Source organism: Gracilinanus agilis, chromosome 2, assembly GCF_016433145.1.
Source record: "Gracilinanus agilis isolate LMUSP501 chromosome 2, AgileGrace, whole genome shotgun sequence".
Classification (NCBI taxonomy): domain Eukaryota; kingdom Metazoa; phylum Chordata; class Mammalia; order Didelphimorphia; family Didelphidae; genus Gracilinanus; species Gracilinanus agilis.
In genome coordinates this window covers 452841102-452867663 of record NC_058131.1, presented here as the reverse complement: position 1 = coordinate 452867663, position 26562 = coordinate 452841102, and the positions used below count along the sequence as shown (strand labels likewise).

At 35.9% G+C, this 26562-nt stretch overlaps 1 protein-coding gene across 1 annotated transcript in view; it reads right to left on the bottom strand.

The window, feature by feature from the left end:
- Positions 1 to 26562, bottom strand: part of WDHD1 (WD repeat and HMG-box DNA binding protein 1) — a 77464-nt gene that overhangs the window by 34683 nt on the left and 16219 nt on the right. The window contains exons 11-17 of the mRNA XM_044661978.1: positions 24350 to 24525; positions 18335 to 18519; positions 17686 to 17927; positions 16526 to 16663; positions 14730 to 14886; positions 7475 to 7589; positions 6449 to 6580 (exon numbers count right to left, since the gene is read on the bottom strand). Of these exons, the coding sequence (XP_044517913.1) occupies positions 6449 to 6580; positions 7475 to 7589; positions 14730 to 14886; positions 16526 to 16663; positions 17686 to 17927; positions 18335 to 18519; positions 24350 to 24525 (1145 nt within the window). The remainder of the gene's footprint in view (positions 1 to 6448; positions 6581 to 7474; positions 7590 to 14729; positions 14887 to 16525; positions 16664 to 17685; positions 17928 to 18334; positions 18520 to 24349; positions 24526 to 26562) is intronic.

The window sequence follows — 26562 nt, the reverse complement described above, 5'->3', positions numbered from 1 at the left end:
CAAAACTATCAATCTTTGCAGATAATATCACAGTATACTTAAAGAATCAACTAAAATTTTAGTTGAAATAATTAATAACTAGCAATGTTGTAGAATATAAAATAAACTCATAAATACCACCAGCATTTCCATATATTACCAACAAGGTCCAACAGCAAGAGATAGAAAAAGAAATTTCATTTAAATTAACTGCAGATAACATAAAATATTTGGGACTCTATGAACCAAGACAAAAATCAGGAACTGTATGAACACTTTCCACACAAATAAAGTCAGTCTAATAAACAACTGGGAAAATATTAATTGTTCATGGATAGGCTGAACCAACATAAAAGTTTCCTACATAATCTACTTGGTTCGATGCCATTCAAAGCTGCACCAAAAATTATTTTATAGACAGAAAAAATAATAATAAAATTTATCTTTAAGAACAAAAGGTCCAATAAAAATAATAATTAGTAAGGGCACCTGGACAGGCAAATCAAAAACTAATTGGAAATTAAATAATATGATTCTCCAAAACCAGCTAGTCAAAGAAGAAATCATAGAAACAATCAACAATTTCATTGAAGAGAATGACAATGATGAGACATCCTACCAAACTCTGTGGGATGCAGCCAAGGCAGTACTCAGGGGGAAGTTTATATCCTTGGAACTTTATATCCAATAAATATAGCAATCTAGGATATATAACAAATTAGGGAGGGCAGAGATTAATGAATTGGACATGCAATTTAAAAAATTAGAAAGTGAGCAAATTAAAAATCCCCAGATGAAAACTAAATTAGAAATACTAAAAATCAAGGGAGAAATTAATAAAATCAAAAGTAAAAGAACTATTGAATTAATAAATAAGACTAGAAGCTGGTATTTTGAAAAAACAGATAAAATAGATAAAGTACTGGTCAATCTAATAAAAATAGGAAAGAAGAAAACCAAATTGACAGTATCAAAGATGAAAAGGGAGACCTCGCCTCTAATGAAGGGGAAATTAAGGCAATCATTAAAAACTATTTTGCCCAATTATATGGCAATAAATATAGCAATCTAGGATATATGGGTGAATATTTACAAAAATACAAATTGCCTAGACTAACAGCAGAAGAAATAGAATACCTAAATAATCCCATATCAGAAATAGGAATTGAACAAGCCATCAAAGAACTCCCTAAAAAAAAAATCGCCAGGCCTGATGGATTCACAAGTGAATTCTATCAGACATTCAAAGAGCAACTAATCCCAATACTATACAAATTATTTGATATAATAAGCAAAGAAGGAGTCCTACCAAATTCCTTCTATGATACAAATATGGTACTGATTCCAAAGCCAAGGAGATCAAAAACAGAGAAAGAAAACTACAGACCAATCTCCCTAATGAACATAGATGGAAAAATCTTAAATAGAATACTAGCAAAGAGACTCCAGCAAGTAATCAAGAGTATTATCCACCATGATCAGGTGGGATTTATACCAGGAATGCAAGGATGGTTCAACATTAGGAAAACCATCCATATAACTGACCATATCAACAATCTAACAAACAAAAATCACATGATTATCTCAATAGATGCTGAAAAAGCCTTTGACAAAATACAGCATCCATTCCTATTGAAAACCCTGGAAAGTATAGGAATAGAAGGACCTTTCCTAAAAATGATAAACAGTATATATAAAACCATCAACAAGCATCATACCCAATGGGGATAAATTAGAAGCCTTTCTAATAAGATCAGGAGTGAAACAAAGATGCCCATTATCACCTCTATTATTCAACATAGTACTAGAAACACTAGCAGTAGCAATTAGAGAAGAAAAAGAAATTGAAGGTATCAAAATAGGCAATGAGGAGACTAAGCTATCACTCTTTGCAGATGATATGATAGTCTACTTAAAAAATCCTAGAGAATCAACTAAGAAGTTTGTAGAAATAATCAACAACTTTAGCAAAATTGCAGGATACAAAATAAATGCACATAAATCATCAGCATTTCTATATATCACATCACAGCAGCAGAGGTAGAAAGAGAAACACCATTTAAAATCATCCTAGACAATATAAAATACTTAGGAATCTATCTACCAAAACAAACACAGCAAGAGTGGAAACAGAAGAAAAGCAGCTGCTGGAACAAATGGGTTGAGGCAGACATGATTGGGGATGTAGACTCGAAACTACCACACCAATGCAACTATCAACAATTTGGAAATAGGTCTTAATCAATGACACATGTTAAAACCAGTGGAAATGCGCATCGGCCATGAGTGGGGGGAGGGCAAGGGGTGAAGCATGAATCATGTAACCATGTTAACTTTTCTAAAAAATGAATATTAAAAAATGTTAAAAAAAAAAAAAAAGGAACAAAAGGTCAAGAATATCAAGGGAATCCATGAAAAAAAAATGTTAAGAAAGGTGGCCTTACAGAACCAGACCTCAAACTGTATTATAAAGCTATAATTATCAAATCAACTTGGTATTGGCTAAGAAATATAATGGTATATCAGCAGAATAGATTAGATATACAATACTTACTAATAAATGACCATAGTAATTTAGTGTTTGATAAATCAAAAGAGCTAAGTTTTTGGGACAAGAATTCACTATTTGAAAAAAATATTTGGAAAATTTAAAGACACCATCTTCTCATACTGTATCCCAAGATAAGATAAACATGGGTACATGATTTAGACATAAAAGGTGATATGAGAAAATTAAGGTAGCATGGAATAGTTTACCTGTCAGATCTATGGATAAGGGAAGAATTTATGACCAAACAAGATAGAGAGCACAGGCAGCTACGTGAGTTGAGAGCTAAGTCAAGAGATGTGAAGTTTTGGATTCAAATCTGGCCTCAGATACTCCTTAGCTGTATGACTCTGGGCAAGTCGCTTTACCTCCATTTCCCTAGACCTTACTGCTCTGCTGCCTTGGAACCAATACGTAGTATTGATTCTAAGAAAGAAGATAAGACTTTTTTTAAAAAGAGGAGAAAAAAAGGAAAAAAGAGAGAGCATTAAAGGGTATAAAATGGATAATTGTGATTACACTAAATTAAAAAAGTTTTGCACAAATAAAACAATTAGAAGGAAAGTAGAACACTAGGGAAAATTTTTACAGGAAGTGTTTCTGACAGAGGTTACACTTCTCAAATATAAGAAAAGTGAGTCAAATTTATAAAAATATAAACCATTCAGGTTGCTTCAATTATAGATGACTAACAATAGTAGCTAGCATTTATGAGTGTTTTCAGATTTATGAAGTAGTATATATGTTAACTCATTTGATCTTCCCAATATTCCTTCCTCAAATGTCTAAAACATCTGTGGATTTAACTGGTATAGTTGCTCCCCACCAATAAAACCCTTCTACATCTAAGGTTTTCATGAAGATAAAAATACATTACTTGATGCATACGTTTTTGGTAATGAGTTCCTCTCAACTTAGCTACCCAAGCATTTTAACAGATCAGTGAGTTCCATATAATTTCTTTAGGTTCCACTAAGCAAAAGGATACAGCAGTTCTTTAAGATAAATGAAAATGTTCTCCATTTTATTTCTCAAAATCTACCAATATACACGGCCTCTGAACAGTTACAAGTTTATTTAAGAAAGGATTTGAAAAAAAATCAAGTATAGTTGACCTATACACATTATCCCTAATAATTACATGGAAATAAGCAGTTGCATATTTAAAATTTTTGAGCTCTAATAGCTATACAAATCATTGTTTTTGTCCTGCCAATCTCATTTTCTGCTATCCTATTAAACAGATGTTACCTCAATTAATCAGGCACATAGTTGATAGAAGATAGGCAGAAAGAAGCAAGAGAGAATGAGTATACTTTACACCAAAAATACTTTATGCCCTACAGTGATGCAAATTCTACAGGGTGAATAACCTAGTGAATTTTGGCAAGACTCTTTCAGTTACAAAGGTCAGGTTCAGTTCAGGCCAATTCCCAGAAATGGAGTTTGGCAATGAGATAGGTCCAGATCAGTTCTAGAATCTATTTGGGAGTAGACCAGGGAATTTGGATTAGTACAGGGCCTTCAAAGCCTAAGAGGAATGGCTTCAAAAATTACTTGTTTTTTCATTGTCCTTTGAATTGGGTTGACCATTTTCTGGACTAGGATGGGACCTCCCCCCGCCCAGACAATTTCAGTGCAGTGGGAATGAGCTTTTATTTGAATATGAACAATTGAAATGAAGCAACTAGCTTTATCCCTCTTTGACATACTTGGTCAACCACTTTCTATATTCTCTGGATTTTCATGACACTATTCTTTCTTGATTGCTATACTCAGTCTCTTCTATTGAATCAATGAAGGTTTAATTACCTTTAGGAATATAATATCCTGATCAATAAATCCAGCCCTTGTCTCTACTGTGCTCCAGTTCCACATCAACAATTGCCTAATGAACTTTTCAAACTGGATGATGCATTTGAAGTATCTAAGGCACACAGAACTCATTATCTTTCCTGAAAAACCCATCCTTCTTCTGAATTTCCTATGCAGCCATCCTCAACTCTTCAGTCTCCCTTACATATGTTCTCTAGTCTTGACAATTCTTCCCACAGTTATCTAGCATAAGTTCCCAACTCTAGAATTACAAAGTCAACACTGACTCTTTCATCACTTCTCACCTGGACTATTGCAAAAGCAATGTTGCAATGACTGCAATACTGCAATAACAATCTCTGCCATGGAGTTTCTAAGCCAGTGATGGCAAACCTTTTAGAGGAGTGCTGGGCAGCACCCCCACCCTATCCCCAAACTAGTGCTATGCCCGCCCACCAAGAGTCCTAGTGTCACACCCCATTCCCCCACTTTGTCCCCTCCTACCCCCAGTCAGGGGAGGGAGGAAGCATTCCTACTGACTGGGCTGCTAGGCAGAAGCGTAGGGGAAACTGAGGAATGTCCTCAGGTGCATGGAGAGGGGGAGGGGAACTGCTTCATCCCAAGTCCCTCTGGCTTTCTAGTAACGAACTCTGGCAGATGAAGTGCCCTTTTTGGCATGGGTGCCATGGGTTCACCATCACTGCTCTAAGCCATACTACATACAACTGCAAAAGTGATATTGCTAAGCACAGTTTTGACCGTGTGACACCCCTGTTCAAGTAACACCAGTGACTGCCCATAATCTCTAGAAACAAATACCATAAACTCCTTTGTTTAGCATTTAAAATCTTTCACAATTTGATTCCAATCTATTTCTATAGGCTTCTTACACATAACTTCTCTTCCCATACTCACAAACTAGCCAAACTAACCTTATTTTAACTTACAAAAGACATTCTGTAACTTGCCTCCTCTGCTTCACGTTGTCTCTTTGCCATGTCTGGAATGTACTCTTCCTCCTTTCAGTCTCTTGGTATTCCTGGCCTCAAAGAAGGATCAGGTCAAATGCCATCTTCTACAAGGGCTTCTTGCCTTGAAGATGCTCACCAACTACCTCATTACTTCTTATTTACTTTGTCTTTGAAGAAATATCTATTTTGCAGGCAGAAATTATTTCATTTTTGGTCCTATATTACCAGCAGCTAGCAAAGTGCCTGGCCCAAGAACAGGGACTTAATGAATTGCTGATTAAAATGTGCCAGGACTAATCTGTATCTCTAAATTAAATACGAATTACAGAAAATGCCTGCTCAAAAACTTTAGCTTCTTATTTCTAATTTACTCTTACTGATATAATCTTACTGACATAATAATTAATAATAATCTTACCATAAAATTATCAATTGTTATAAAATTATAAAACCAAAAAATTATCAATAACCTAAAGAATGATGAAGACATACAAATAGGTAAATTTTGTCATCAACAGTATAATAAGCAAAGTCCATTCTGTCCAGTAACTCTGAAGCAATCACAAAAACACCTAAGACATTCCCTAAAAATAAGCCTGAGATGGTAAAGACTAAAGCTAACACAAGGTCTCTCGCTTACTCATTAATACCTCTCTTCACACATCACATAAGACACATGGAAGAGACTCCAAGGACTCCCTTGCTCTTTCTTGAGACTGAATTGGGTTCTTCCTCCCTGTGGAACTTAGTGCCTATCTTGATCCCAATTACTACTGTTCTTTCCTCAAGAAAGAGTGTGCATTCTCTATTCGCAAAGTAAAGGTAATGTCTCTAAAGAAAGAAACTATTTCATTTTTGTTTTAGTAGGCCTAGCACTTAGCAGCCAGAAGATGCTTAGTGAATATATGTTCATCTGAATTCACAAAAAGTGGAAAGACCCCATTCTAGAGAATGGCCTCAAGTACACTAGACAGATATCCTGTGGATTATCAATAGGAGGACATGGACAAGAGTTCTACCAAGAAGGTGGCATAGATGGGTTGCAATGTGCACTAATGGGAAAAGGACTGACCTTTATGGATCCATGATTTTTGTAGTTTTTCCAGAATTTTGCATAATTATTTGCTTTACTCACCGCGAACATTTTCATTAACAATTCCTGTTGTTCTTTTATTGCCTGATTTTTAATGCTTTCTTCATATTCATAGCCATTTTCAGATAAGTAATCAAGGTGATTATGAAAGATAAAGGAACGCCAAAACTGTTCCTTAAGAGAAAAATAAAAGAAATATTTTTATTGCAAGTTAGTGCTTTAACTCATTACTTTATGAGGCTATGCCAATTATTTGTCTTCAGATATCAACCTCTAATATGTACTTCCTTGACACCTCCCTTCCAGTCAACTGTTCTTCAAAATAAAGAAGAAACAAAGTACACGACAGAGAAATCAAGGAATGTCATAAAAAAATAAACTGTTTATTCTTTGTCTCCTTAGTAATAGTGTGTTTCATTTGTACAAGTTACTTCATTGTGTACTTATTTTATTTCTCCAACTAGATTCTATTTCTTGAAAGTTGGGATCATATCTCCAATTTAAGTTTATATCTTTTCCTTATAGTCTACCACTATATAATGCTCTACACAAAACATACAACTCCCAGGGGCAGCTGGGTAGCTCAGTGGATTGATAGTCAGGCCTAGAGACGGGAGGTCCTAGGTTCAAATCCAGCCTCAGACACTTCCCAGCTGTGTGACCCTGGACAAGTCACTTGACCCCCATTGCCCACCCTTACTACTTCCACCTAGGAGCCAATTCACAGAAGTTAAGGGTTAAAAAAAAAAAAAAAAACCATACAACTCCCCTAAATCAATGCTTAGAAAGCCTTACTGAAACTTCATTATGAAAATATTGTGATGCATGCCCTAGAACTCTTTAATCCTTGAGACATCAATATAATAAGGTATTTTTATTTGGTCCAGTAAGTCAAACTTCTTAGAAGGGATCCAAAACCAAAACACCTTATATTTTAACTCCATATTAAATGGCATCAGCGATTTCTACTGTATTAAGCTAATATTGTTCTGAAAACAATACCTGTTTCACTATCAATACTTAACAAATATTTCTCAAATTCTGTTTTAGTGCTTTATTTTCACATACCTCCATTTGTCCTTTCTCTGTTGCAATCTGACAATAAGGAAGCTGAAAGGATAATATAGCTACAGCTGGGCGTGGAAGAGTAGGAGGAAAACGAGATCCTTTACAAGGAATGCACCTGTTGACAAGGGAAAAGCCTATTATGTCATTAAAAACACCAAAATATCAATTCTCCTTTATGCCTTTAACAATGAATACTTGATAAATAACAGATTCTATAACACAAATGAAATTCATTTACTATTAATGTTTGTTTTACATAGGAATTTGTTTGCAAGGACAAGGTATATTTTCCCAATTCTGAAAATGTGTCACTTTTCATATCACCTTTGAATTAAACAGCAAACTTGCTAAAAAGCTCCTTAGTGAAATCAGCTTTAACATTTGCCCAAATAAACAGTCAGAAGCACTGGAGGGTTTAAAAAAAAAAAACCTGGAGTTCATAGAACTTTCTAAGACCTATGGATTCACTTAAGAGGCTTCTTCTCTGGACACATTCCTGCCTGCTTTCCTGGAAACTTTCATACTGCATGCTTCTGCTCAGCTGAGCCCCTCACCTTCCCCAGACAATAATTTAGCTCTTCTCTGCCTCTAATATTAATTACTGGAATTAAAAACAAAACAAACCAGGTGCACCTTAGTGAAAACACACCCTTCCTATATAAAACTCTTGACATTCAGTAGTCTTGATGAACTACACTAGTACATTAGAAACAAAGGTTCTAAGTGTTTCTCACACTAAGAGAACAGAAGAGAGCTTAAAGAATCTGGGTATGTCAAGTATTTCAGTAACCTCCATCCCTCATCTTTTAACGGCCTGAAGAATACTGTATTAAGGCTCTGGCAACTAAGACTTTATTATATCCATCCCCTTCAGTGATTAAGGCCTACTGATATCCTCAGCCCTAAATCCCTCTTCCCTCATTTGTCATTCTAAAAACTCTCCTATCCTCATCTCAAAGCATTTTATAATAAGACTTGTGTCTTTCATTGCATAATTAACAATATAACATAATAAAAGTCTATTGCAAAACTCCTCTTACTCCCCAAACTGCTCTTCTAGACTAACCCATTTTATTACTCAAAGGCTATTATAAAGCTTGTCACTGTAGGATAAAATGTCAACTTAGGTTAACAAGGTCATCAGTAATAACCACTGAGAGAGTGGGGAAAGGAGGCCAGAAGTAAAGTATAAGTGTTTATTTGGCAATTTTAATGAGAAAAATGGCAAAATGACAAATCATCAGACTGTCCATGACCTGAGTAGATAAAGGTAAGATGCCATGAAACCATATGAATCCACATCTAAATGGGTTTTGATCAGCACATTTCAGATAATCAAAAATGTTTGTTAAAATTATTCATTATTTATTAAGTTATAAAACATTCATTTAGGACCAAATGCTCCATATTGCTTTAAAACTTAATGCCTATAGCACATTAATTACTCAACAGCTGGAGTTATAATGGATAGAGTGCTGATCTAGAGTCAGGAACACCTGAATTCAAATCCAGCCTCAGATACTTACTAAATGTATGCCCCTGGGCAAGTCATTTAATCCTATTTGCCTTACTTTCCTCATCTGTAAAATGAAGGGAAGAAAATGGCAAACACTCCAGGATCTTTGCCCAAAATGGGGTCACAGAGTCAGACACTACTGAAATGACTAAACAAAAACAAAATATTCCTCCATATTTCTCTAAAGCCTCTAGAAACTATGGTATAATAATGTAAAGCACTTTGGGTCAATTCCTTGACTTTCATAAGACCATTTAAAACCATAACACAGCAGCAGAGTGTGCAAACTGTTTTCCACTGGCTCAGACCTTTAATCAAGCACCAAGAATCGATTAAGCACTGTCATATGCCATACACTCTTAGAAACAAAGTTAGACGTAAAACAGTCCCTGCTTTAGAGGGGTTTATATTGCAATTGTAAGATTAAAATTAATATCCAATAACTCCAAGTATTATATTTTATGAGATTTATTAATAATCACTTGAAGCAGAAGAAATAAAAAAAAAGTAAAAGCCTGAGTAAAGAAAACTTTCCCAACTGCATTAGCAAGAAAAGAGAGAGAGGCGGGCTCACACTCAAACTTTATCTCCAAAACAAAAGGAAGTAACATGAGAACAAAAGTGGGATGCTGGGATTTATACAACTTAAGTATTGCTTCCTAGAAGTGGAACTTAAGACAGTGGGAAGATGGGAGAAAGTCAATTACAATAAAAGCTAAGCTTTAAACTATGACTATCTTCTTTGCTTTAAAATTTTCTTGACAAATAAATATACCTATTATATAATTTATTTGAAAAGTAAAGACTAGGGGCATCTAGGTGGCTCAGTGGATTGAGAGCCAGGCTTAGAGAAGGGAAGTCCTGAGTTCAAATCTGTGGATTGAGAGCCAGGCCTAGAGGAGGGAAGTAGGAAGTACTGAGTTCAAATCTGAAATCACACACTTCCTAGCATTGTTACCCTGGGTGACTCACTTCTTAACCCCATTGCCTTGTCATTACTACTAGTCTTAGCATCAATTCTACGAGCTATTTTTCCTCACACAGAGAGAAGATAAGGGCTTAAAGAAGAGAAAATAAAGTCCAATGTTAGTTTGTCAACAAATATTTACTAAGTGCTTACTATATGCCAAACTCTGAGGATACTAAGAAATGGGGGGTGGGAGAGAACAGGCTCTAATTTTTTTTTTAAACCCTTGTACTTCGGTGTATTGTCTCATAGGTGGAAGATTGGTAAGGGTGGGCAACGGGGGTCAAGTGACTTGCCCAGGGTCACACAGCTGGGAAGTGGCTGAGGCCGGGTTTGAACCTAGAACCTCCTGTCTCTAGGCCTGACTCTCACTCCACTGAGCTACCCAGCTGCCCACCAGGCTCTAATTTTAAAGAGCTCATAGTAAAATGGGAGAGAAAACATGTACAAATAAGATAATATAGGATAAACCAGAGATCATTAGAGAAGGAAGACACTAGCAAGATGAAAAAAGGTTTACAAATCTTAATGGGCTAGCTATCATTATCTTTCAGTAGAGTAATATATAATATATTCTAATATACAATAACTAAAAAACACAGCTTTTGACACAATAATCCCACTCTACACTCTAAGAAAAAAAAAAAAACAAGCACCAAAAAAGTCTGCGCAAATAGGTTCACAGAAGAGCTAGTTATATATTACAGGTTTTAACAAGATGGGACATTTTATATGGACTATTTCATTCAATTCATTAAAATGTTTATTTTAAAATGTTAATTTCTTAAAAATAAGGCAGTTGTGATTCAGTATGTACATTATATTTTAGGATGTAAAAATGTACATATATTAAAAAGAGAAAAGTTTAAATAATATAAACAGCTTAGTACCTATTAATTTTCTATGACCCTGACTAAATTTTTCAATGTAACTAAATTTTTAAATAATGTAAACAGCTTTAATGCCCATTAACTTTATATCAAATTGCTTAAGTTCTTAATAACATATTTTAAAAGAACTCTAGACTTCAAATATTTTTATAACTTAAAAATTATTTCTTCCTATAGATGTTCATGAGCTTCAGTTTTAAATCAATGTACTCTAGTGACCCACACTATAATAGTTTTTAAGAGATAAAAAGGACTTTGAGATCATCTAGTCCAACTAACCTCTTCATCATTTAATAGGCGAGGAAATGGTTCAAAAGAAGCAAAGTTAATTGTCTCAACAGATTAATATAAACTTTCTTTCATAAAACTTTGAATTATAATAAAGAACATTTCATAACTGATAATGTAACAATCCTTTCTTGAAATAACAAGAGGAAAAAGAAACTCATTTCTACTAAGACATGTTAGGAAGGAAAGAATAAATTTACTAAACACAAAATTACTTCAAATGCCTTTTGATTAAATTCTTAGATACTACCTAGCCCTAGAGCAACCTTTTTTTTAATTCCAGAGGTACAAGTTTGGCCACTTCTTTGGTCTCATTTATTATCTAAGGTGCAAGCAATTAGGGATGGAAAAAAGTTTGTGTTAATATTTACAGTGAATTATTAATACTGCATTAGGATTTTCAAGAAATACTGATTAATCTTTTTTTTTAAATTTTTTTCCTCTTTTATTTATTTATTTGTTTTTAGTTCTTTAAACCCTTACCTTCCCTCTTGGAGTCAATACAGTGTATTGGCTCCAAGGCAGAAGAGTGGTAAGGGTGGGCAATGGGGGTCAAGTGACTTGCCCAGGGTCACACATCTGGGAAGTATCTGAGGCCGGATTTGAACCTAGGACCTCCCGTCTCTAGGCCTGGCTCTCAATCCACTGAGCTACCCAGCTGCCCCCTGATTGATCTTTAAGAAAAGACTGGGGCTAGAGACAGAACCAAAGATTTCATTCATATAGGGAACTTCCCTAAAGGCAAATGTAGGTCAGCTCCTTCACTGCAGTTTGTAATCTTAGAGAGTACTAAGAGGTTAGTGACTCACCCAGGATCACACAGCCAATAACAACACTAGCAGTATGCATCAGAGGCAGCTGACTCCAAGACTAGCTCCATATCCACCATTTTGCTATCCACCATGTTGCCTCTACCTTTTAGACACTGAACTTAAAAAAAAAAGTACCCATGTCCATATGTAATGATCAAAATAGAAAATAACAGCACAAAACTAGTCAATAGAGCTTATTGTGTCATCAATACATTTGTATAACTATCAATTATATAGTGGCCAACAGTGATTACTAAAAAATTAAAAAAACATTATTATCTCCCCCAACCAATTCCTCCCCAAGATTAATTTGTGTTTAATTTGTAAATGTTCAATTATTTTGTAGGCAGCCCTCTAAGGCTACAGAGTATATGTCAATGTTCATTAGCAGAAAAAATTCCTCTTTGCATATCCTGCTTCTTACATCAATGAGGTCACACAGTTGGTTTAAAATATATTTTTTTGTATTTACTCATATTTTTACTTTTTTTAACCTAGGTGTCATCTGTTGCTAAGACCTAAGAACTGTTGATTTTACCTTTGCAAAGGTTTCTCACAATAGCCCCTTTTCTTATCTGATACAGCCACCATCCTGGTCCAGGTCCTCATCACTTCATGCATGGACTATAGTAATAGCCTCTGCTGAATCTGCCTGCTTCAAGTCTCTTCCACTCCAGTTCATCCTCCACTCAGGTATCCACATGATTTTCCTAAAGCTCAAGTCTGACCATGACACACCCCGATTCAATAAACTCCAGTGTCCACCTATTACCTCCAGGAGCAATACCAAATGTTTTGGCATTCATAATCTGTCCCCTTGCCCTCCTTTACAGCCTTCTTACACCTTACATGCCCTTGTTCCCCCCTCCTAATGCTCCTAACATGTTTATGATCTGGTAACAGTGGTCTCCTTGCTGTTCTTCCAACAAGAAACTCCATCTCTTAATTCTGGGCATTGTCACTGACTATCTCTTGTGCCAGGGATGCTCTCCTCATCTTCACTTCCTCACTTCCCTGGCTTCCTTCAAGTCTCAGATAAAATTCTACCTTCTAAAAGAAGCTTTTTCCATTCCATCTTAATTCTAGTATCTTCAACCTGCTGATTACTTATCCTGTATATAACTTGTTTATACATAATTTTTTGCATGTTGTCTCCGCAAATGGACTAATGAACTCCTTGAGGGCAGGAATTTTCTTTCAGTTTTCTTTGTACCCCTAACACACAGCATAATGCTTGGCACATGGTAGACACTTAAATGTTTACTGACATGTTATAAATTGACAGAATGTAAGAGCAGTCCACTGGGGAGTAGAGGGTTTCTTTTGTTTATTTGGGATTTTTAAATTTATATATCCAAACCCAAATACAGTGGCCAGGATATAAGAAGCACTTAGAAAATATTTATTGATTGATTGTCATTAGTAAATTTAGGAAGGAATAGTTAAAATTCTTACAAGTTCACAACCTAGCTTCTTTGCAAGACAGAAGAAAAGCCTTTCAAGCAAAAAATCAAGAATGTCAAGTAGCACGAAAATATCCTGATCTCTCATGTCTGCTGAAAACTAACAAAACCAAAGTGATCCACAGGACTATTCCTTATGAACAAATGCTAAATACTAATATACAAAAATAAAATTAAACAGGTTCATTTAATTGGGGGAGGAGAAAGGAAGTGGTATTGTAACAGAAGCAATATAAACAAGATACATAGAACTATTACTCTAAAATACAAAGGGATTTAGAACCTTCTGTGCTGAGTTTAAGAGCCATAAAATTTAAAGTCTATTTTCTAGATAAAGGAGTAATTAAACAGAACCTTTTTATTTCACCTATCAGCTTTCTCCCTTCTACAGCACTTTAGCTAATTAACTTTTAAATAGCACCAACACCAGAGAGGAATCACAACTCAAAGAAGTCAATTTTTATTATTTGTTACCACCTTTATTAAAAGGAATTGATGGGGCAAAACTCTTGAAATTAATGGCCATAAAGAGGCTTAGGGATCATCCATACATTTCAATCATTTGTGTTAACTGTGGTTCCCAATAATGACAGATAATCAAGTAATCTATCTAATCAGCAGTTCATGATTTTTAAAAAGTCATCAGATAAGGGCAGCTGGGAAGTTCAGTGGATTGAGAGCCAGGTCTATAGGCAGGAGGTCCTAGGTTCAAATCTGGCCTCAGACACTTCCTAGCTGTGTGACCCTGGGCAAGTCACTTGACCCCCATTGTCTACCTTACACAGTATTGACTCCAAGACAGAAGGTAAGGGTTTAAAAAAAAAAAAGTCATCAGAAAATGACACATGTAAAACCCAGTGGAATTGCTCTTTAGCTATAGGAGGGGGGCAAAGGGAGGAGAGGAGGGAAAGAACATGAATCATGGAAACATGGAAAAATATCCCTAAATAAATAAATAAATAAATGTAATCTTAAAAGTCATCAGAACTGTGTCTCATATACATGGGAAACTACAACGAGCACAGTCCCTTACTTAATGGCTGAACTAACATTACAAAAAAATGTGATTGTTGCCCCCTGCAAAATAAATATACTTCCACTCAAATTTCAAACCATCTGTCAAAAATGTCAAACAAGAAAAGTAATAAATTACAATTTAGTAACTAATGAAATAAAAAATAAATATGTAGGTTAAGGTTAGGTGGCAAGTATACTACTGAGTTAGTGAGAATAAGTGACATTAAATACTTAACATATTATTTCAGAGGAATTTTTATCAAGAAAAAAAGATTTGTTTGTGATATTATCTGAAACCCCACCTTAATTGCTGGGGGTTTTCATGGATACCAACTACCCAGTAGTGATCAGATTTTCCTTTGCAATGTTCTTTTGTATTACATATGGGAGTCCAAGTATTACCAAGTCTTCTGTTCAACATTCGTACAATGCCCTCTGAATCCACATAACAAGGGGTACCTATTTATAAATTTAAAAATAATTTTGTAACAAATAAAATACACAAACAGATATTTAATAGGCAAACAATTTATACTTAAGAGATAGCTTTACGTTTGAAACTAGAAAACTAGAAGTGGCAAAAAAAACCATAATTAGATATTCATCATTAAGATGTCATATTTAGTTACAGATGGAAGTCATTTTTCTATGACTGACCCACATCATGATCTATTTCCTAAAATCAATTATACAACCTGAAAATAAATACACAAGGGGGAAAAAAATCATTTTGGTAAAAATTACGCCACCTTCTGGAAGATATTATATTTAGTTCTTTAAATTTTTTTTTTTAATTTTAAACCCTTAACTTCTGGGTATTGACTTATAGGTGGAAGATTGGTAAGGGTAGGCAATGGGGGTCAAGTGACTTGCCCAAGGTCACACAGCTGGGAAGTGTCTGAGGCCAGATTTGAACCTAGGACCTCCTGTCTCTAGGCCTGGCTCTCAATCCACTAAGCTACCCAGCTGCTCCCTTCTTTAAATTTTATAAAGCACTTTTCTCAAATTATTCTCAGAATTATTCAACCACATATGAGGTCCATAGTACAACTATAAAGGGTGATAAATAGTGCAATAGTGCAACTGTGAACAATGAAGAAATTGAGGCTTACAGAAGTTAAAGGTGACTTGCTTATAGTCACAACTAGGAAGTGGCAAAGTTGGAACTTGAAATCACACCTACTGTCTCTGAGTTTTTGAATTAAAATGTATGGAATATGAAGACTCTTGCTAAATATGTAACAACTACAACTTGCTTTATCTATTATCTTTTTTATAACAACTGCCAAACAGGTTAATCACAGAAAACTGCCCAGAATTAAATCTTAAAAAAAGATGAAGCAGGTAATTTTTTACTTCAGTGTTCCTCTACTTCCTCTATCCTTCTCCACATGCTCCCCTATCTATCCTTCTTCCTGCTCAGTCAGTAGCCTATACCCTTAACTCCATTAAGGTACACGTAACTAAAATCTTCATGCTTGGTTAGAACTGCCCAGTTCTCTACTCAGACTTCCCCAATTGCCTAACCCTTACCACTCTTCTGCCTTGGAACCAATACTTAGTACTGATTCTAAGCAGGTATAGGTTTTTTAAAATCATTGATGTCCCTGTAAATCATAATTAATTTTTTTTACCAATTACATGTATTAACAAATTTCCACATAAGTTTTCCAAAGTTATATGATTTGTCTCCCTCCCTCACTTCTCTTCCCTGTCTTGGAGCTGGAAAGCAATTCAATACAGGTTATACATGTATTATCATACAAAATATATGAAAATCATAATTTTTAAAAACAACTAAGACACAATATTTCAAGAAATCATTAATTTTTAAAAACTAAGACACAATATTTCAAGAAATTATTAATGAAAATTCTCCAATTCTACTACAACCAGAGAGCAAATTAAAGTCAAAAAGGATCTACTGATCATTTCCCAGAGGGCACCCCAAAAGAAAAAGTCCTAGGAATGTCATGGTCAAAATCCAATTTTTTTTTTTATTTTGGGGTATGAAGGAAAATGGGAAGGAGGAAAAATAAATGTTTACTATTTGACAATGAAATAAAAGTTTAAAGAAAATGAAGTAAATTTATCTTACCTTCAGCAGAAAACCCAACCCATGCCAGATAAGACTTCTTTGTAAGAGGAAGAGGGTCTCCATGCAAAACCTGCTTTTTCCTTTTCCCCAGCTGGAGTAGCTGTATTCCAAGGCATTGATCTCCATCAAATCCAGTACCTGTTAATAAAAGGCAGACATCAAAATACACATCAAAGGTTATCATACTATAACAAATAATCTAAATATTTATTCACATACTATGAGTGATTCTTATATCTATAACATTTAAGATTAATATCAGGATTGTTATCTATCATCAAACTCATATATGAAAACATTCAATTCTTAGTCATAAGAATATATATGTAATACATATATAAAATATACATATATACACTAAAATGTTGGTATGGAACTTCATATATGCAGCAGTTCTGATTTTTACAGAGAATATGACAGGATGTTTCCACATTGTTTTGGAAATCAGTTAGGTGGTACAATATTTTCTTCATTTCTGTAATTGACTAGTGTAGTGATAGTGAATACAACAATATGTTCTTTCTTAACAGTCTAAAATTCCAGTTCTACCTATCCAATGATTACTGTGGGATTAAAGACAGCAGAGTCAAAATTACACTATATTCAATAACTACAACAATGTAAAAAAAGTCAATTCTGAGAAGCAACAAAACTGATCAAATACAATGGTTAACGTTATTATTAGACTATCAAAGTTCAATGACATATTGCTCCTTTCTGTTAACATTTAATAAGCTGTTTTGGGAATAATGTAATTTTTTAAGGTATTTTTTGGGAAGTATCTGATGGGTCAAAACAAAGAGTATCAATAATTTTTCAAAAAAAGATTACAGGGGCAGCTGGGTAGCTCAGTGGATTGAGAGCCAGGCCTAGAGACAGGAGGTCCTAGATTCAAGTCTGGCCTCAGACACTTCCCAGCTGTGTGACTCTGGGCAAGTCACTTGACCCCCATTGCCTACCCTTGCCAATCTTCCACCTATAAGTCAATACACAGAAGTTAAGGGTTTAAAATTAAAAAAAAAAAAAAAAGATTACATTTGTATAACAGCTAAAATAAGTAAAGCTATATACTATGAAATTAAAAGCAAAAAAGAAAATGTCTAGGTTCTTCTGATTTCAATACAACATAGTGAAACTATAAGAATGGTAAAAATAGCTACCTCTGTGGAAAACAATCAAAAGCTGCTCTCCATGTCCAGCCATTGACACAACAGGGCCAGGAAGGCTAAAGACCTCTTTCTGAACACCTCCTATAGAAAATATACGAAGGAGCAAGGCACCAGTGGCAGAGGCAGCCCATCCCTGACCAAGACAAATGGCTTCAATATCCTCATTTGGTGGCATGTCTACGGTCCACTCTTTACTTGAATCCCATGAACTAAAATGCAGGCAATGAAGTTTGCTTAAAATTGAAAGAAAAAAAAATTAGAGAAACATTTAAAACCTTTATATTTTTAAGTATACAGTTGCTACATAAAATCCATTAAATGGACTTAATTATTTGCTTGCTGTTGCACATCAAACTAAAATTAAGTGGCTAGCACATCATGTAAATCTGTAAATAACTGAATAGCCTTAAATAATGTCCTTTATAAACAAAATTTTGAAGCTATGAAATCAGAAAATGACATTTTCCAAAAATAATTTTATTTCAGAATTAGAAAGTTAAGAAATAAATTAGCTCACAGTTTCAGTGGATGACTTGAGAGAAATACAGTACAAGGTTTAAAAAGCAAAATTAAACAATAAGGCATAAATGTATATATTTTTGTTCACAGTATAAAGTCTTCATGTAACTATTAACTTTACCTTGCAAGTTCTGTAGTACTCTCACATGCCAACAAAATTGCTTCATTGGAAAGATCTGCAATTGTATAATTCAAAGTGTTTGACAAATGTGTTGCATGGTGTATGGATGTGTCATGAAATTCCACATCTATAGCACTATCCTGATCATCATTATAGCATCGAATAATTCCAATAGAATTCCAAACCTGTAAAAAAATCACTAAGATTAAATTATCAGTCTTGATTAAACATAAGTACATAAAATCAGCTAGCTATTTCAACTATTATAATTATTTCACAATTAACTAAAAGATATAGATGATTCCACTAGGCATGTTTTTTGTCAATTACAAGCCCTTTTACAATAAGGTGATTCCCAAACATGTATCAGCTATCAGACTTTGCCCTGGACCAGATCACTTAAGGAGTACAGAAAGCTTCCAGGTCCCCAGCCTATCCCTGAGATCCCAAAATAACACAACATTCCATAATACTCCAAAGGAGCAACAGAACCAACATAGACCTTCCCTCCAGAAGTGTGGCAGACCACCCACCCCCTGGACCCCCTCCCCCAACATCTAATCTTAAGTCAGGAAGAAAGCTGGACTAGTGGGCACACAAAAAATAGAATTCCACTATATTGAACTATTACATAGGCAGTGAAACTCAAGAGGTAAATACAAAGAAAAGAATGACTCCAAAATATCTACAAAGCAATGCCTCAGAGAAAAACACAGGTTGGCCATAAACTCAAATTCCTAGAAGTGATGAAGCAAGAGTTTTTTTTTAAGAGTTATAAATATTCTTATAAATGAAATGAAAGTACTTGAGAGAAAAATTGAGCATTATGAAAGAATTAGGAAGGAAATTAACAACTTGGCACAAGAGGTACAAAACCTAGCCCAAGTAACAAACTCCTTGAAAATCGAAATGGATCAAATAGAAGCTTATGACTTCATGAGACAACAAGAAATATTAAAATAAAATCAAAAGCCTAAAAATAAAAAAGAAAATACAAGGTATCTCAAAGCAAAAACAACTGGCCTAGAAAACAGATTGAAGAGAAAACATTTAAAAATCATTGGACTTAAGCAAATTAGGGAGCATAGAAGAGTTTAATCATCAGATCTATGGATAAGGGAAAAATTTATGACCAAATAAGAGATACAGAGCATTATAGGATATAAGATGGATAATTTTGATTATATTAAATTTCAAAGTTTTTATACAAACAAACCCAACACAATCAAGATAAGAAGGAAAGTATGAAGGTAGGAAAAAATTTTTATGGCAGGTACCTCTGATAAAGTGCTTATTTCTCAAATATATAGAGAACTGAGTCAAATTTATAAGAATGTAAGTCATTCCCCAACTGATAAATGGTCAAAGGATATGAATAGGTAGTTTTCAGATGAAGAAATCAAAGCTATTTATAACTATATATTTTTTAAAAATCACTTTTGATTAGAGAAATGCAAATGAAAATAACTCTAAGGTACCACCTCACACCTACCAGATTGGCTAACACTACTAGATCTGGATTTGAAAGAGATTTTGTTTTAAATGGGGGAAAGGACCTAACTGTTCAAAAATATTTTTGTGATGGCAAAGAATTGAAAACTGGAAGGATATCCATGAACTGGGAAATGGCTAACTAAACAAGTCGTGGTACAAGCAGAATGATTTCAGAAAAACTTGGAAAGACATAAACTGATGAAAAGTGAACAGAACCAGGACAATGTACAGTAACAGCAATATTGTATGATGAATAAGTGTGAATGAGTTAGATATTTGCAGCCACATAGTGATCTAGGACAATTGCAAAGGACTCATGATGAAAAATGCCATGTCTCCAGAGAAAGAAGAAAACTGAATGCAGACTAGAACATATTATATTTCACTTTCTTTCTTCATTGGGGCGGGGGGGGGGGGGGGGAAACGTTCAAATTCTCTTCTACAAAATAATANATGCAAATGAAAATAACTCTAAGGTACCACCTCACACCTACCAGATTGGCTAACACTACTAGATCTGGATTTGAAAGAGATTTTGTTTTAAATGGGGGAAAGGACCTAACTGTTCAAAAATATTTTTGTGATGGCAAAGAATTGAAAACTGGAAGGATATCCATGAACTGGGAAATGGCTAACTAAACAAGTCGTGGTACAAGCAGAATGATTTCAGAAAAACTTGGAAAGACATAAACTGATGAAAAGTGAACAGAACCAGGACAATGTACAGTAACAGCAATATTGTATGATGAATAAGTGTGAATGAGTTAGATATTTGCAGCCACATAGTGATCTAGGACAATTGCAAAGGACTCATGATGAAAAATGCCATGTCTCCAGAGAAAGAAGAAAACTGAATGCAGACTAGAACATATTATATTTCACTTTCTTTCTTCATTGGGGGGGGGGGGGGGGGGGGGAAACGTTCAAATTCTCTTCTACAAAATAATATGGAAAAATGTTTAAAATAATTGCACAAGTAAAATCCATATCAGATTGCTTGTCATCTTAGGGAGGGGGAAGGGGAGAGAGAGGAAGGGAAAGAATTTCAAAATCAAAATTTTTTAAAAGAATGTTAAAAGGGACAGCTGGATAGCTCAGTGGATTGAGAGTCAGGCCTAGAGACAGGAGGTCCTAGGTTCAAATCCGGCCTCAGACACTTCCCAGCTGTGTGACCCTGGGCAAGTCACTTGACCCCCATTGCCGACCCTTACCACTCTTCCACCTAGGAGCCAATATACAGAAGTTAAGGGCTTAAAAAAAAAAGAATGTTAAAAATTGTTTTTATATGTAATTGGGGAAAAGATAAAATATTTTTAAAAAACAAAAATAAAGGCTTAAAAAATCACTGGTCTACTTGAATAATATGACCCCCAAAAAGGGACTAGACATTATATTTCAAGAAATCTTAAGAAAACTTCCCAGATCTCTTAGAATACAAAGTGGAAAAAGAAAAAAATCTACTAGTCACTTTCTAAAATTAAAAAGTCCAAAATGAAAACTCCATTGAGCACAATAACAAAAATCCTCATCAAAGAAAGAAAGAATTCAAGTAGTGTGGCCACAGTCAAGATCATTCACAATTTAGCAGACATCATTAGAAAGGAACAGAAAACTTGTAATATGATAGTCTATAAGGCAAAGGATATGGCCTTATACCCAAGAATAACTTGCCTCACAAAACCAAGTATTATTCTACAGGGGGAAAAAGGAATCTTTTAAGCATTACTGATAAAATGACTAGAGCTACACAGAAACTTCGAAGGTAAAGCACAAAAGTTAAGAGAAACATAAAAAGGTAATCATGAATGATCAATGATAATTAACTAAACATGGATAAACTGCTTGTATTCTTTTCTTTTTTAAAAAACCTTTGCTTTCTATCTTAGTAACAACTCTAATATAGACGGGAAAGAACTGGGCAATCAGGGTTAAGCGACATACCCACAGACACACAGCTTAGACACAAGAAGTGTCTGAGGGCAGATTCAAACCCAAGGCTTCTCATCTCCAGGCTTGAGATATCCACTGCACCATCTAGCTACCCTTGCTTATATTTTAATATAAAGACAGAATACTTAAGTCTCCTCTAAGTCCTACGATCATCAGGAGTAAAAGAAAAAGTCTAATTAGAAAATGCTCAGGAGTGATTTTGTTATAAGAATGGAAAGAAAGGGGAAGAGGAATACATACGCCCATGATGGCGAACCTATGTCATGTGTGCCAAAAAGGGCATGCAGAGCCCTCTCTGTGGGCATGCCTGCAGTCAACTGCCAGAGTTGGTTACTAGAAAGCCAGAGGGACTCAGGGCAGAGCTATTCCCCTCCCCTTCTCCATATGCCTGAGAACATTCCTCACTTCCCTGCCAAATGCTTCCTCCCTCCCCTGTCTGGGGTAAGGCATGTGGGCAGGGAGAAGGAGTAGGGTGTTTCCCTACTCCTTCTCCCTGCCCACATGGTACAGAGGCCAGCCTGTTGAGTCTGTGATGAAGGTGATTAGAGTGGTGGAGTTGAAGAGGAGCTAGGTTTGAGGGGAGCAGAGCTGGAGGGAAGTGGAGCACTAGGGATGATCTCCTCCCCCTCTCCACATACATCTTTCATCACCTGCCCCTCTGCCCAGCAGCCCAATGGGAGTGCTTCCTCCCTCCCCTGTCTGGGGTAAGACAGAAGGCAGTGGACTGAAGCACAGTACTCAGTGGGGGGGGCTAGGCAAAGGGGATTAAGTGACTTGCCCAGATCTGTGAAGATAGGATTAACTCTACAGATCACAGTGTCTGTAGAGTCTGAAGTATCTCAGGCCAGATTTGAATCTAGACTCTCCCATCTCTAGGCCTGGCTCTCAACCCACTGAGCCACTCAGTGCCCCTGACAATTTTTTTAAAAAATATGGCCAAAGGGGGCAGCTGGGTAGCTCAGTGGATTGAGAGCCAGGCCTAGAGATGGGAGGTCCTAGGTTCAAATCCGGCCTCAGACACTTCCCAGCTGTGTGACCCTGGGCAAGTCACTTGACCCCCATTGCCCACCCTTACCACTCTTCCACCTATGAGCTAATACACAGAAGTTAAGGGTTTAAAAACCAAAAAAAAAACAAAAACAAAAAAAAAAATATGGCCAATACAGAAATTTGCTTTTATTAACTGTATATATTAATAAAAAGATCTGTTCTTCTTTAGTTCTCAAATGGAAAAGTATTGTGAGGGTTGAGGGGCAAGAAGGCTGATTTTTGCTGATTGAAAACATTTAATTTTTTAAAATAAAATTTTTTAAAGATCATACAACTTATTGACTAATGCAGTTACAAATGTCAATTCATTTTCTCTTTATTCTCATATTTGGCTTATGATGCCGGAATAAAAATTTAAGTTGGAGTTATGAAGAACCAGGCATTTGAAACCCTAGAAGAGAGAGAGAAAGAGAGGGGGGGGGGGGGAGAGAGAGGGAGAGCATTTATTAAGCACTTACTCTGTACTAGGCACTGTCCTAAATACTGGGTAAACTAATGAAAGCAAGAAAAATTGTCCCTGCCATCAAGAAGCTTACATTCTAATGGAGAAGACAATGCCTGGAAGGAGAGCTGGGATAACAGTGGCATGGCTGTTAATGTCCATTTAGTGTTGTGGAGGCCTAGAACTAAGTCACTTAAGGTCAAAGCTTGCCTATTAAAGCCCAGAGTGATTCCAGGGGCAGAGTCCCTGGTGAGAGAGATGGCCTAGTTAGAGACAGTTCTAGCCTTCTATAAAGATATAATACTGACTCACTGCAAGACATTAAGCCAATATACAATAAGCACTTAGTAAATAATGTTTACACACTGGACACTGGGGATAAAGACAAATGGGAAACAATCCTATTAGATAGATATTAGACAGAAACAATCCCTGCCTTCATGGAGCAAGCTCCATTGTGTTGGGGGAAGTAATATGCATATATAAATGTAGATAAAATATATATGGCAAATACAAGGGGGTGGGGAGGAGGAGGTTCTAGTAGCTGGTAGCATCTGAGCTAAGTTTTAAAGGAAGCCAGGGATTGTAAGATGCAGAGATAAGGATGAAGTATATTCCAGGTAAAGGAAACAAGGAGGCAGAAAGAAAGACTTGGTGATATGCTTTTTCTCCAACTATAGTTTCTTCAAAATCCACATATTACATAGTAAATAATGACCACGAGATTAAACCTCATGAGCAATGACAATTGCAATGAAAGTTTCACAAACATTTCAAAATAAAATGCGCTCCTTGATTTTTAAACATAATTCTTCTCAGATTTATTCCACCTAAAAGAACCATGAGCTTATTATTCCTTTAATAGCTTTGCTACTGCAAAATGAAAAATATTCTAAATGCACTGAAAAAGGTAAAATCATTGAAAAACGGTGCAGTTATGTTCAGTACAATACACTCAATAAGACGGTACAGTCATACACTTGGAAAAATTTCTTACCTTGAACTAAACAAAAAATTAACTAAACTACAATCAAGGTTTTGTATTGTTTCATAAGTACAAACCTCCTAATGAACCTTACCATGAACCGATGGGTGAGGTGTTGGGGAGTAGAACCAGATTGGAATGGCTTTTGTGGGGGAGATGGCCTTGGCCCATCATAAAATGGCCTTTGGGAAGTTATAAGTGGCAGAGCATGAGTTTGCTCATCTTTCTCTTCATATTTTTCATAAGACCCTTTTCCGATCAATGCAACTTCTAGAATAGAAAGTCAGAAAATCATATTTACCAAGGAAATAAAGAACACAAGCTAAGAATGTACTGGGAAAATAAAGACCAATCTCTGATTATCTCATACAAACTATGAACAATCTGACCTGCCAATCAGCCAATGGGGAAATAGTGTCTTGGCAATTTTGTTCCACTGGTCTTAGCAAATTGGATTGTGCTAAAGTGAGTGACAAATCAAAAACGACTGACTGCCCCCAAGCAGTCCTAAGCAAAGCTAAAACTACAATTGGTCCATGTAAAGTGGAAGGAATACACAGGAAGTGACCCAAAGAAGCATCTTTAAAAGCAGTTGCAACTTCCTGTGAGGGGCAGTTCTTCAGAGTTCAGAGTTTGAGTTCAAGGCTGGTGAAGAATCTGTTCGTGGACCTGAGACTCTGAAATTTGGTGAGACTGTTCTTGAATCTCTCCCCTTGAACTACCACGTGGGTGAGTGAAAAGGCTGACTTCTTTCCTGACTTTCTGGAGAGACAGGCCTCTGGAGAGGCCCCTGTTTGGAGAAGGCCTCATAGCTGGAATCTTTGCTTAGTTTACTTCTGGGCCTCCCTTTGCTGGGGCCTCTGAAGCCCTGCTAGCTGGAGTAATTATCTGCTCTACTTACTCTCATTACCCTTATTTTTACTCTTTCTCCTTTTGTAAATAAATTGCGATAAAAAAGTCATTCTGACTTAAGTAATATATTTTTGGCAACCACATTTTTATACATTTAGTCCAACTTTAAATTTTAACCTTTACAAAGCAACACAATGACATTGAGAGGTTGGGCAATTTGCCACAGTACCAATGTAAGTCAGAGGCAAGACTCAATACCAGATGGGTTTGACTCCTGGGGGCGCTCTATCCCCTAAATTTCTATGATTAGAGGAGCTTTTATGGCAACTACTTTCATGCCTTGTATTGAGCCAACTATAAACAAAAATCTCTAATCTTTTCACACAAAGTCTATGAGGCCAAATGGCTCCTACTCCATACCAATAAACTTAGCTTAAAATTTTTTTAGTATAATACCTGGAATTTAGTCCTCCTAAATTTCATTTTATTGTAGGAAGGGAACTTGTTTTGTTTTGATATAATCAGTCAGCAACCTTTGATATAATCAATCCGCATTTACCATTGAGATGTGCAGGGATGGACAGGTTCTCAGAGAAAGCTGAAACCAACAAGATGGGAAACTAATCCCACAAGCACTGCTCCCTCCTCCTGGGGAAGAGTTAGGCAAATTAAGGAACTATGAATGGTTCCTGAGATGTGACATGGGAGAGCTAGTGGGTGGAGAAAACTCCTTATAAAGGCAAGACCTAGGTTCTAGACACACACTTTCACACTCTTCTGGCTAGAGACTGGAACCTGAGGAAACCCCTGTCAATGCTCCCTCTTTCCTACATTTCCCTCTCTTTTGTGATAATGAGATTAAATTTACCCAGCCCATCTTTAGATTTAATCACCAAAGGTGAAAACATCTTCACTTAACTCACAAGTTGGGAGGTCTGTAACCCATGTGTGCTAGAGTGAGTGACAAATCAGAATTTACTGACTGCCTCCTGGGCAGTCCTAAGAAAAGCATCTATTGTGATTAGGCACGTAAACTAAGAGTAAGGCACAGGAAGTAACACAAAAGAGGCATCTTTAAAAAGAGAGTTCAGTGAGCTGAGGGTTTTCTTCTGTTTTGTGAACGGGATCTGAAGGAGCACTTCTGGTTTATGATCTGGACCTGGGACCTTAAGGTCTTGGTAAGACTATTCTTAAATCTTTCCTTTGGAATTCCACGTGGTGAGTGTAAAGACTGAATCTTCCTGAACTTCTCTTAAGGAACTTCCCTTTCAAAAGAGACTCTGTAACTGAAGCTTTTGCTTCATATGCCTCCATATTTTTGGAGCCTTACCAGTCAGCTCAAGGCTTGTCCTTTTTCCAATTGAGGACCAGTTAGATCTGTTAAACCAGGGATCTAAGCAAATTATTTAGTTTGTCAGGTTAATTATCTTACCTTATCCTCTCTTTAAATTTCTT